Below are 13,376 nucleotides of genomic sequence, written 5' to 3' on the forward strand. Positions count from 1 at the left end.
TCGCGCTCAGCCCCACCCTACTGACTCACAGGCCCGTGATAGACTGCCCCAACGGGCCAGGCCAGGAAGCCCTGCCACGGCAGAGTCCTGCGCTTCAGCAGACTCTGGCAGGTGCCGGCTGTGTTTTGTGACCATTCCCCAAAGTGGGGTTTCAGTTTTCTACATGGTCCCTTGGCCCTGTCCCCGAACGGTCCCATCTGTTTGGGTCCAATCCCTGTTGACGACAGAAGCCCTGACCCTGCCCAAGGTGGGAGGCTGTGAGGATCATGGGGAGACCCACTCCCCTGCAGGGATTGGCTGAGAGAGGGGCGTGGGGCACCCCCCGACAGTGTGACAGAGGGTGCTCTTCCTCTGAATGCCGTGTAGGTTGTGACTCCAGGACCCACCTCGATGAGCAGGGGGACACCAGAGATGCCAGCTGCAGAACCATCCTTGCAGCACCTGAAGGTGGCCGCACTGTGCGCCTGCCCTCCCTCTGTCCTTCTAACCCAGCCTGGGCCGTAGTCTCTGAGTTTGCATCTCATCACGTGTAACTGCACGTCGTTCGCCACCGGCTGTCAGACAAACCGTCAGCCCCATAAGGAGCTCAGGGCCAGGCCCCTGTCTGCATTCAGTTGATTTGGTTGAATGAACCAGCCCGTAGCGGGGACTAGCAAGATCCTTACTGGATGTTTCCAACCCCGCGTTTCAGACCAGTGTGCGGTCGGAATGCAGACCTTGCGTCTCCGCCGGCCCAGGTGCGCTGCTGTTGCTGCACCTTCCGGAGCAGGGCTGGCATCTCAGAACCTGGGGGCCGGCCCAGAGACCCCGGCTTGCCGCGGGTGGGCCAGGTGTGAGGGCTCCGGCTCCAGCTGCGAGAACGCCTGCCACAGGTGGGCCCTGCTGCCTGTTCTGTGACTTTTGACCCAACGGGAGCCGCTGCCGATTCAGCTTCCGAATTGTAAGGCTTCCAGGGTCAGTACCCGAAACAGCACTCTGGCGGCTTCTTCGCATCTCATCCCTGGGACGTGCTTCGTCCGTTTGATGAGCTTTTACAGCTTCCATTTTTTACTGTTGTAAATGCTCTGATGAACGTTTTCCATCATCCTCTGTTTCTGATGACCTGCCGTTGCTCACACCTGACAGGCAGGCCCACCTTGGAGCAGCCGGAAAGGGCGGGGCCTCGTTGGGGGCGTGGCCTCGTTGGGGCCTGGCTGCCAGCTCAGCCGCTAGAGGCTCAGGGCCACCGCACACCAGCGTCATCCGTGTGCTCGGTTCAGGTGTGCGCTGTAGGACAGGTATCAGGACTGTCCTCATGTGGAGGGTGTCGTAGCCCCCCGTGCCGGCAGGAGCCTGTGTCCCAGGTGAACATGACCTCTGACACTGGGGAATGACCGAGGGGTCCCGGGCGCCTTAGCCAGGCCCCGGGCACACAGCGCTGTTGGGAGGGAGTGGAGGGGGGGGGGGTCGGAACCGGAGGGTCTGGGGTCCAGGGCCCTTGGTCCCTGCAGATCAGGGCAGTGATTGTATTGGGCCGGAGCGGTCGCAGCCCCAACCTGCTGTGTGTGCGAAGCCCCATAGCCCTCAGGTGCGTAACCGGAGCCCAGAGAGGCTGGAGCAGGACGGCAGGCCAGGACCAGGCCCCGGTGCTGGGATGGCCTGAGCCCGCACATCGTCCCCCGCGGACTGTGAGGTGGACTGGCGGGTCCCTCCCATCTCCTCGTGTCCCCTCGTCTTCCTGTCCCCGCACACTGAACGGCTTACGTGTGTTTGCTACTCTTACTTGGACCCTCTCTCTTCCCATTAGGAGGCGAGTTCTGCAAGGACAGGCGTTTTCTCTGCTTTGCTCACGGCGCTCCCCAGTGTAGGGCAGCCGTGGGCCCCGAGCTGTTTGACAAAGTCTGAGCGTGGTTGAAAGCAGGGCCCACACCTCACTCTCGTCCTTCCTCCGGGTCACTTTTTTATGGTGCAGGGCACTGAAAAGCCCAGTGCAGGCCAGTGTCTGTTCAGTAATTTCCTGCTGGCAGTGTGGAGAAGGGAGTTCAAGTGAAGAGACACATGTCACTTTAAATGACGCTTCTATAAGAGGGTCCTGGTGGTTTGGGCTACCTGGGCCACTCTCCTGGAGGGAGTGGTGCAGGAGGACGATGGCCACTGCGACTTTTCTCAAGAAAGTGCCTCGTGCCTTCAGGTGGCCTCTGGGAGTAATTGAAAGCAGGCGAGAGTTTGTGTCTTTCAAACTGGCATCCAGTGTTGAGGTTTGACGTCTGAATAAAGTCCCAGCCAGCACCCGGCTGGCTCCCTGCAGAGAGCGTGTGTTTGACACGCTGAGAGGATCCCAGCTCGCCGTTCACACGTCCGCTTGCAAATGTGCCCATGAGCCTTCTCTGTGGTGCCTGTGGCCACACCTCCTGCTGAAGCCTGGCCCCTGCTTCAGGTTCCCAGACGAGGCAGGCGCAGGCAGCTCACGCCCGACTCCCTGTCTTGTGACTGTCAGGCAATGCTAAGTTAGTGGAAACCTGTAGAGTTTTACTGAAAGTGGTTAACGGCAGTGTAAGCCGTGAGTGCGACCAAGACTGACCGCCTGCTACAAGCAGGGTGTGCCGGGCTGCCGCAGCCAGACCTGCTCTCACGGGCTTGTGCGTGCGGTGGCTAAACCTCTGTGGCTGCCTGGGCTCTGGGAGGTGTCTCAGAGTGACCCACTTACAGAGCCGACTTAACTGGCAAACACTCTTCCTAATGCCTGGTTCCTGCGGCCTCACCTGGTGAGTCTGACGACACCCAGCGTGCCCTGTGGGCACCTTACAAACCCAGGGCCTGGCGACTTCACCTTTCTCAAGTTCAGAGCTCCTTGAGTCCGAGCTGCCACCCCCACAGGGCCAGTCAGTGTGGGGGTCGGAAGGGCACTTCCAAGTGAGAAGCCTGCCAGCGCCGTGGTGGGCACGCAGACAGCGGCCAGAGTTGAGGTGCCCAGCAAACAAGCCTTTCCTGCTCTGAGTTAAATTGGTTTCTCCTCAAAATGCAGTTGCTTAAACTTATGCGTGAGTGTGGAGACATTAGGTATCAAGAAAAAGAAAATTTTACATTTTTAATGTCTTCAACATGCAAAAAGAATAATCATGGTAATGGATTCCCCTTGGGGTCACAGGACGTTGGGTGATGAAAACAGACTTATACTGCCAGAGCCTTGTGACTTCCGAAACGTCCTTCACGTGAAGCTTTAGTCTCTGAGTCGGAGGAGAGAGACCAACGGCCTTCTGCCATGTGTGGTCAGGGCGGAGAGGGGCGTGTGAGAGAAGGCAGGTTCTGTCCTGCTCGGGTGCCTGGCCTCGATCCTCCTCCCCAGTTCAACTCTGCCGGACCAATTCGAGGTGGAAAAGCCGGCCCTGCCAGCTGGGACCAAGTGTCACCTCTTGCCTCTCTGCTGCAGGGCCTGGCTGTCACTGGGGGCCTTCCCCAAGTTCTTAGGTCTTCACCTTCTAAACTGATGACAGCAGGTGTTTGGACCCCCATCTGTTGGGGCCTGGTCTGTCTGGAGCAAAAGCAGACCCTCCATTTGCACAGGTGTGGTGACACCCCTGGGGTTGCCCTGTTTGTGAGTGTGGTTTTCAGTCACCTTCAACTTTTAAAAAATTGCTCTTCAAGGTGAAATATGTAAACAATTGCCTCTAAGCTATAATTCACACAAAACAGAAACCACAGCTTTAAAGTGTGAGCTCAGTTGTTTTTCGCACACCTACAGCGTTGTGCAGTCGTGCCCACTGACTAACTTCAGAACACTTCTGTCACCGCCTCCCACTGGCCGTCATTCTCAGCACCCCTGACCCCCAGCCCCTGGCGACCCCCTGCCTGCTTTCTCTGCGGGCTTGCCTGCTCTGTGTGTCCTGTGCAAATGGAACCGCGCAACCGGTGGTCTGGTGTCTGCTGTCTCTCACGTGGCGGATGTTGTCGAGGTTCCTCTCTGCCGTGTTGTGGCCGTGTAACAGCTGTAAGGATAGGCCACACTCTCTCCTCCGTTGTCCGTGCAGGCAGCTGGCTTGTTCCCACTCTTGGCTATATTGTGAAGGACGCTGTTGTGGGCGTTCACGGGCAGTTGGTGTGGACGTCTGTGTTCGTCCCTCTGGGGCATACACCTAGGAGTGGGATTTCTGAGCCCTGTGGTCACTCTGTGGTCAACACTCTCCACAGCTTCCAAACTGATTTCCAAAGCAGCTTCGACCACTTTGCCTGAGCTCAGGTTCCTCCACCAGCCTCCCAGCGCATCGCCATCTGTCTCTGTCTCTGTGGTCTGAGTCCTCCTCGGGGTGCAATTGTGCTTCCTTATAGGTTGGTTTGCACCTTTCTAATGAGGAACGATGCTGATGTCTTCTCATGTTTATGCATCTTCTTTGGCAAAATATCTATTCAAGTTTTTTGTCCATTTTTAATGGGGTTGTCTTTTTATTGTTGATTTTTAAGGGTTCTTTATGTATCTTTGGCGCAAGTCCCTTATTATACGTATGAGTTGCAATAGTGTCTCCCATTCTTTTGGTTTTCTGTTCACCTTCTCGATGGTGTCCTTTGAAGCACAGTAGTTCTCAACTTTGATGCAGGCCGGCGTGTCTATTTGTTCTGTTGTTGCTGTGCTTTTAGCGTCACAGCAAAGAACATCGTTGCCCAACCCAAGTAATGAAAATGTAATTCTGTGTCTTCTAAAAGTTTCATAAATGTATCCCATTTTCCTCTGTGTCCAATATGAGCTGATTTTCGCCTGTGCCGTGGGGTAGGAGTCCAGCCCCATTGGTTTGCATGCAGGTGTCTAGCCAGCACCATCTGTCAAAAGGGCTGTTCTTTCCACCACAGAGTTTCCCTGGCATTCTCATCAAAAGCCAGTGGATCACAAATGTGAGGTCGCTCTTTTCTGGACTCCAAATTCTATTCTGTTGAGTGTGTGCCTATTTTTATGCCAGTGCTACACTGTAAGTTTTGAAATTGAAAATGTGAGTCCTCCAACTCTGTTCTTTTTCAAGAATCTTTTGGATTTTGGGGGGTCTCTTGCATTTCTGTATAAATTTTAGGAACAGGTTGCCAATTTCCGCAAAAAAGGCAGCTAGAGTTTTAATATGGATTGAATTGAATCTTTAATCAATGTGGGGGATATTGCTATCTAAAAATATTATCTTCCAATCCTTGAACATCAAATGGCTTTTTTCCCCATTTGTGTAATGCCTTAAGTAACTTTATCTGTTCTCTGAAGGCATCTGCTGATAACTTTGAGCCGAATACCAGGCGGAATGGGAACTCGTTAGAGAACTGTAGTTCGTGTGTCAGAAATGAAGAGCAAGACGACTCATATTTCAAAGAGTCGAACTTCATGAATGAAAGCCTGTTTTCTCTTGCTGGACCCTGTTTAGATGCCCACTAACTTAGCATCTAAATACTATGTAGGTCGCATTTAATTTTTCAACAGTGTTATGTACACCGCAGCTTTCAGTGTCCAAGTCTTTTCACTTCTTTCATTACATTTTTTCCTAGATATTTTCATCCTTTTTGATGACACTTTAAATACTATGTCACCACTCTGGAATTAAGACGCTTCCCTCTTGAGGGTTTGTGGTTGGTGCTGGTGTTTGTGTAGTGACTCTCCTGGGCCAATTCTGTACCGTGCATTCTTTCTCGAGTGTGGCCACTGAAGCGTCTGCTTAGTCAGCTTTGTGGCCACGTGACTGGACAGAGTTCCTTCAGTGACAGGAATGGCGGGCCTTCCAGCCTGTGCTCAGGGGCTCTGTACGTGTGGCAGCGCGCACCTTCTGCCCGCCAGCACTTCCCGCCGTCAGCCTCCTCTCCCTGATGGCGCAGATCCCCACAGTCAGCCAGGCACGAGGGGGGATGGGCTTCTCAGGACGGTCCTGACCCGCACACAGCCTGCACCCGCCTGTGGCCTTCCAGATTTCTAAGTGTCAGGCGTTCCCAAGCTGTCCATGAACATCTCTCTCCGCACCCAGCATATCTTTTTTCCTCTTTTTTGCATTATAGTAAAATACACACAACAAAATGTACTACCTTAAGCATTTCTGAGTGTACAGTTCAGCGTTATTAAGTACTTTTTGCGATGTTACGAGCCATCACCACCGTCTACCTCTTTTTGTCTCGTGAAGCTGAGACTCTGTGCCCCGGAGACAACCGCTTCCCGCCTCCCGTCCTCCCAGCCCTCTCGCTGTGTCTGTGGCTGTGGCCACTCAGTCAGAACGTGGAGTCCAACAGCTGTCGCGTCAGCCGGGACCCCCTTTCTTTTACTGCAGGATAGTGTTCCATCGCAGGGACGGGCCGCACTTCGCTTGTCTGCTCTTCTGTCGATGCTCAGCCGAGTTGCTTCTGCAGTTTGGCGGTTGAGAAGAAGGCCACTGTGGCGTGGCTGTGCAAACATTTCTCTGAGACCCTGCTTTCAGTTTTTCTGGTTATGTACTCAGAAGTGGAATTGCTGGGTCAAAGGGTAATTCTGTTTTTAATTAGGGTTCCGATTTCTTCTTATCTTGACCAAAACTTGCTTTTTGGTGTGAGTCTGTGTTTTCTATACAGTAGTTGTCCCTACATTTCTTTTTACAGTTTGTCCAGTTCTTGTTTGCCGCAGGGGACACCTTGCCTCAGGTATCCTCTCCATGACTCCTTCACCCTGAAAGTCTTCCAACATCACAAACCCCCTGAAAGAATTTTGAGAATTTTATCTATACAGGTGATAACATATGTGGAAGTTGTTGTCTAATTTTCTCCTAGTAAATATAGTCACAAAGCACATAATTTCCACCATGTTGTGAAAATTTCGTTTAAAAATAGAACTTTTATCATATGACCTTTCATCATTAAACAGTTGCCGCTGATTGTCCTTCACAGATGCCCAGAGGAAGGGGGTTTCGCCCCAAGTGAGCTCTGACTCAGGTCCGATACAGACAAGCCCTGTGAGTGGCCCTTTTCCAGGGCCAGTTCCTGGGTGAGGGGCTTTTGGGTGGGCCACACACCGTTCTGCCCTCTCAGGCTATTAGGCGGCTGGTTTTCTAAGGCGAGGAGAAGGAGGTAGGACGTGAAACCTCCACAGAGCTCCCTGCTCTGAGGTTCGGGATAACACGGCTTACATGGTTACAAGCCTTTGGTTAATTCCCACAGTTCTGGGAAAGTGGGTTTTGACCATTGTCGCCAGCGTTCTTGCTGCTTGCAGGAGGCGTGGGGCTGTGCGGACTGTCACTCCGTGTCCCCGAGGGGCTGTGAGTGGGACAGGTAAAACAGCAAAGGCTCGTGCTTCCCAAGTGCTGAGCTGTCTCGGGTCTCTACCACGTCCAGTCTCCTTGCTCCTGGGCCGAGGCAGTGTCTCGTTCTGGGACACAGAACTTTGGCAGTAACCAAGTTCACTCAGTGGTGCTTGTAACCAGTGGTGCTATTCACCCCCAGGAGCACTTGTCACCACCTCCCCGCCTTGAGTGTGACAAGAAATCAGATCAGTGGGTAGGGAGCTAGGTAGATAGCAGAACCTTTCTTTTCTGAGTAGAGTATAATGACCATGTTGCTATTATTTGCTTATTATTTTTAAAGGAAATATAAATGAATTACATTTAGAAGCTGATTGATTCACTTTTGTTTATTGGCCTCCTTTGTGTTTGAGATAATTAAAAAAAAATTTTTAAGATGTAATCCCCCTTTTTATTATTCTGTTGTAGAAATAACAGCTGGGTCTAGCTATAAAATGCAATAATTATTATTAAAATAATAATAGAATGGCAGTTTATTTATCTGTAAGCTCTGGGAAATAAGGAGTTGTATCTCTGTGAGTTTCCTGATAACAAATGATGTTACTTTTGAAAGAGTGCTTGATTCTTTACCAGTTTTCAGAACAGTGTGTTGATTCCTTGGCCTCATTCAAAAAGTGAAGAATACATTTTTGGTTATTATAAACAAATGTATTTATATATACATGCTGTATGTGTTCTAGCCCTTAACAGTTATGATCCTTGGTAATGATCAAATGCACAAATAATCCCATCTTTGGCTGTTGAGGTATTTTTTCTTTTTTGAAGATTTTATTTATTTCTTTTTAGAGAGAGGAAGGGAGGGAGAAAGAGAGGGAGAGGAACATCAATGCTTGGTTGCCTGTCGTGCGCCCCACACTAGGGGCCTGGCCTGTAACCCAGGCATGTGCCCTGACTGGAAATTGAACCAGTGACCCTTTGGTTCACAGGCCGGTGCTCAGTCCACTGAGCCACACCAGCCAGGACTGCTGGGAGATTATTCAAGCTAGTTCCTGAGTTCTTTTGGTTTGACCCTAATAGTCTTCAGGTGACCCGGGTGTTGGCACCGCTGGGCCCTGCAGGACACCTACTACGTAAGGTCACTCTGCCAACACCAGGAGACATAGCAGATCACAAATGCAGGGAATCAGCCAAAGTGAGGGGAAAAAGAAATGTGTCCAAAATGAAAGAACAGGACAAAATTCCAGAAAAAGAAATAAATGAAACGGAGCCAAGCAGTCTACCAAACACAGAGTTCAAAACACTGCTGATAAGGGTGTTCGGTGAATTTATGGGAAGAACAGGTAAGCTCAGTGAGAACTTACATGAAGAGGCAGAAACCATAAAAAAGAACCAGTCAGAAGTGAGGAATACAGTGCCTGACATTAAGAATACATAGATGTATTCTTAGATGGAACCATAGGCTTGATGAAGCAGGGGATCGGATCAGTGATTTGGAAGACAAGGTAGCAGAAAACACCCAATCAAAACAGCAAAAAGAAAAAAAAAATTTTAATGAGGATAGTTGAAGGGACCTCCGGGACAACATCAGACGTACCAGCGTCCACATCATAGGGGTCCCAGAAGGAGAAGAGAGAGAGTGAGGGATCAAGGGCCTGTTGGGAGAAATAGTGACTGAAAACCGTCCTACTGATGAAGGAAATACACACACAAGTGCGGGAAGCACAGAGTCCTGGACAAGATGGACCCAAAGGGCCCCTTCCAAGACACATCATGATTAAAATGCCAAAGATTGGAGACAAAGAATCTTAAAAGCGGCAAGAGAAAGACAGTTACCTGCACAGGAGCTCCCGTAAGAATGTCAGCTGATGTCACAACAGATACTTTGCAGGCCAGGAGGGACTGGCATGAAATATTCAAAGTGATAAAAAGCAGGGACCTACAATCAAGATCACTCCCCCCAGCAAAGCTGTCATTTAGAATCAAAGACAGATGAAGAGCTTCCCAGACAGGGAAGAGCTGAAGGAGTTCACCACCAGCAAATGAGTATTACAAGAAATGTTAAAGGGACGTCTTTAAGAAGAAGAAGAAGAGAAGATAAAAAATATGAATAATAAATTGACAATAAGTACATACCTATGAACAATTTCTTTAAATGTAAATGGAGTAAGTGCTCCAGTCAAAAGACACAGGCGGCTGAGTGGCAAGAAAACAAGACCCTACGCATGCCGCCTCCGAGAGACCCACCTCACATCGAAGACACAGAGAGACTGAAAGCGGAGGGCAGAAACGACGTTCCCTGCAAATGCCTGCACACAGCCAGACGGAAAGGTCGGGGTCGCAGGGTGAGACAGAGCAGACTTTGTGGAACGAGGAGCGTAACAGGACAGAGAAGAACACTGAGTGCACGGTAACCAAGACGCAGACACAGCCCGAGGTCCGTCGATCGGCAGGTGGATGAATGAAGAAGTCGTGGTCCAGAGGTACAATGGAATGTGACTGAGTCGTAAAAAACAACAAAACGTTTCCATTTGCAGCAACATGGATGGACCCACAGTGCATTCTGCTCAGTGAAATAAGGCAGATAGAGAAAGACATATACCAAGTAACTTCCCTTACTTGTGGAATCTAAAAAGCAAAATAAGTAAGACGAGACAGAAACAAACTCGGAGACAGAGAGAACTGACCGATGGTCCCCCGGTGGGAGGGGGTTTGGGGAACTGAGTGAAAAGGCGAAGGGGCTAAGAAGCACAGATTGCACTTTCAGACGAGTCACGAGGACGTAGAGTGCAGCACAGGGGACAGAGTCAGTAATATCGTAACTGTGGGTGGTGCCAGGGGGGCACCAGACTTGCCAGGGGGTCCCTTCGTAAAGTGTGTAAAACATTCCCATGTCACAATTCACACCTCTTCTTTCAGACTTCGTAGCTCGTCTAACAGAGCCAGCCGCATGGTCGAACACAGGTCAGACCTGTGTCCAGGAAAACTGTGCGCGTTTTCACTTTAGATCATTACGTTGTGCCCCTGAACCCAACACAAGTTTGGAGGACAACCGTATTTGAGTTTAAAAAGGTCACAAGTCGACCTGCTAAGACATATTTGAGGAAAGTCATTGAAGCAACTGAGAAACAAAGGGAGATGCGTCTTAGACCACGTGCCACGTGCCGCTGTGACGGCAACGCTGCAGCACTCCGCAGGTCAGCCTGCGGTTTCCGCCACTCCGCATCGCAGGCCCAGCCCGCCCAGGAGGCCGGAGGGGCGTGGGGACGGTCTGTGTGCCTCAGATGAGACGACGTGTTGTGTTCCGTTTGGGGAACATTCAACTGCGGATTATGTGTAGAAGTCGGAAACACTCTTACAGTTTTATTAGACGTGATGAAAGCCTTCCTTTTACGTATTTAGTGAGAAAAAGTGTACACTGATTACAAACTAATCGCTCAGGAAGTTGGCAAACATTAGATGCGTGAGAGGGGAAGACGATGGGTGGCAGGGTAAACACGTCCGGTGTGACTGGAAACCTTACAGTCGTGTCGAGGGCTCCATGTCTTATGTCCTGAGAAGTTCTGGAGCCCCTTGTGGGCCAGCCAGCTGTGCACCCTTAGAATGGACACCGAGGACAGGGGAGGCCTCAGGTTTGCTCCGGCCCGGCCCTCCCCGACCCTCCCCATCCCAGGCACCCCGCCCCCCACCAGGCCCTGCTAAGCCCCCAGCCTTGCCTCCCTGACTCAGCCACGGGAGGAGGACTTTCCCAGACCAGCGCTTTGTGCTGTCCCACTGCCGTGTGCCTGGAAGTCTTTTCGTTCCTGGGGCAGTGCGGGATGCGTGAGGAGTTTGTTTCCCTTGCCTTTTAAAAGGGAAATGCCTCAGGAGACTGGTTCTCCCAGTCGGTGGAAGTTGACGTCTGGACAGTAAACCCCTTAAAACCGGGGGCTTTGTGTGTGGGGTCCCCAGGCCAACAGCCGGCTTTGTCTGGGAACTTGTTAGAAGGGGCCTGCCCAGAAGGTGCACCTGTGTGGTGCGGGCGGGTTTGCCTTGACATGAAGACCAGAGGGGACAGCGACTAGTTTTGTGTAAACATCAGGCATCTCACTTCTGTGTATTTTGGAGCCAGTCTAATGACTTTGCAGTTGTGTTGAGGAGCAGACTGTCCTGCCTGTTGCCAAGTGAGGAAAACAGCTAGACCTCCGTCCAAACAAACAGAGGCGGTGTCTTTGGACCCCTGCACAGGCCACCCGGTGGGAGGTGACCTGGGGTCCTTTCCTGGAGGCGGCCAGGAGCTCTGCCCAGCTGAGGCATGTGAGCCAGGGCCCAGAGGCTGGGAGAGGGGGGCAGGGGCCATTCCCAACGCAGGGAGAGTGAGGAGCATCGTTTTTGAAGAGAGACCAGCTCTGTCCCCCTGTGGTCTGTGCAGCATCCTTTTACCACGTGTTTTCCTTTCATTTGCTTGCACTTCGGGTCCTTTTGAAGTGCCTCTATTTGTTCTTTTTAAAATGCAGATTACATCAAGTCACTTCCTTGCTTAAAATCAAAATTGTTCCAGGACTTCCCATGCCCTTAGGAAAAAATCCAGAAGTTTCAGCTGTGCTTGGCACCCCCCCACCCCCACCATCTGAGCTGCCTCAGGGCTGTGCAGATGGCCGGGGCCTCCAGCTGGTGAGGGATGAACTGTTTCGTTCCATCTGAGGTGTGATGATTCACTTTGACACCACTTTTCCCCTGCAACCTGAGCGATGGCAGCTGTCCCCTTGGGCGCTCCCCGAAGCCCCCTGAAGACCCCCGAGTGCCACTCTGCCCCAGGCCTGCGGAGGCTCAGTGAGCACTTGTTACTGATTTTCAGTGCCCTTTCCCTGCTGCTCATTGACGCCCGTGTCTTGCGTTGTAGTTTGGGGCTGAGTTCCGAAGGTTCTCCTTAGACCGTCAGAAGCCCGGCAAGTTCGAGGACTTCTACCAGCTGGTCGTGCACACCCACCACATCGCCAACACTGAGGTGACCATCGGCTACGCAGACGTGCACGGCGACCTGCTGCCCATCAACAACGACGACAACTTCTGCAAGGCGGTGTCGAGCGCAAACCCCCTGCTCAGGGTCTTCATCCAGAAACGAGGTACTGGGGGCTCAGCGGGCGCCCTGGCCAGGTGCTCGCTTCAGACACAAACACAGAGATGCAGGGTCCTGTGTTCTCGCCAGCGGTGAGAGACGAGAGGAGTTGCATCTGCTTGGCCAACATGACTTTATTAGAAAGGCTTAAAAATGTTTAAACTGCATTTCCCACTTGAAATAGTGTTGCTTTCTGATTTTTAAATGCCGAGGAGAAAATGGTATCGATACTTTTAATATTTGAACTGAAGCAAGTCAATTCAGTAACAAAAAGGCCTTAGTCAGAAACCCAAGCACGAAGCGCGAGTTTGCCGGTGTGTTTTCCATTGTGTTTGGGTTTGGGAGAGGGTGCTCGCTTGCCTTCCGTATCCCTGAGGCTCAGGTACTTCGGGGATGCCTGGCGTTGCTGTGACAACGCACGCCCTCTGAGAAATAGGGCCCCCGGCGGGAGGCAATGGGAGGCTGAGCTGTGTTTCAGATCTGCCTTCTCTTTGCTGCGTTTGGGAGAACCTTGACGGTTCAGGTTAACACGCCGTCCATCCTTGAACAACATGGGGTTCGGGGCGGTACCCTTGAACATGTGCGTATGCTGCTCCCCCGAGCATCGTTGTCTGTGGGCACCCATGTGGGATCGGGGCCCCGGGGCACTTGGGTCCCCTCTGGAACGGCCTGGGCCAGTGCACCTGGTTGGCCCCTGCACCCAAGGCCCCGACGCAGATCCGAAGCAGCGGGTGGTCATTGCAGGAAGCACATGTGTGACTGGACCCACGCAGGCCGTACTGTGGTGTTCAAGGGTCAGCCGTGTTGATGGGGAGAGCTCCCTGAGGTGGCACTCGACATTCTGAAAGTTCTGGAAGTGGCGCTTGTGGTTGACTTGGTCGTTAGGGCCCCTCCTTCCCCACAGGCACCTTCTGTCCCAGGTGAGTGCTGAGCGCCTGCAAGGAGCGGAGGGGCTGGGGCCCCTCGCAGTTCGCCTATGTGCTACTGTGACTTAGGCTCGGCTGGACGGGAAGGGTCCCCATCTCTCAGTGGCGGGAGGCTCCCAGGGCGGAGCCTGAGCACCGGCTAAAAGCAGCAGCCGC

The 13,376-nt window shown here is 52.1% G+C and overlaps 1 protein-coding gene across 1 annotated transcript in view; it reads left to right on the top strand.

The window, feature by feature from the left end:
- PARD6G (par-6 family cell polarity regulator gamma) overlaps positions 1 to 13,376 on the top strand; it is a 55,853-nt gene that overhangs the window by 10,691 nt on the left and 31,786 nt on the right. The window contains exon 2 of the mRNA XM_024580711.3: positions 12,079 to 12,301. Coding sequence (XP_024436479.1) covers positions 12,079 to 12,301 — 223 coding nt within the window. The remainder of the gene's footprint in view (positions 1 to 12,078; positions 12,302 to 13,376) is intronic.

Source organism: Desmodus rotundus, chromosome 10 (assembly GCF_022682495.2).
Source record: "Desmodus rotundus isolate HL8 chromosome 10, HLdesRot8A.1, whole genome shotgun sequence".
NCBI classification, from domain to species: Eukaryota; Metazoa; Chordata; class Mammalia; order Chiroptera; family Phyllostomidae; genus Desmodus; species Desmodus rotundus.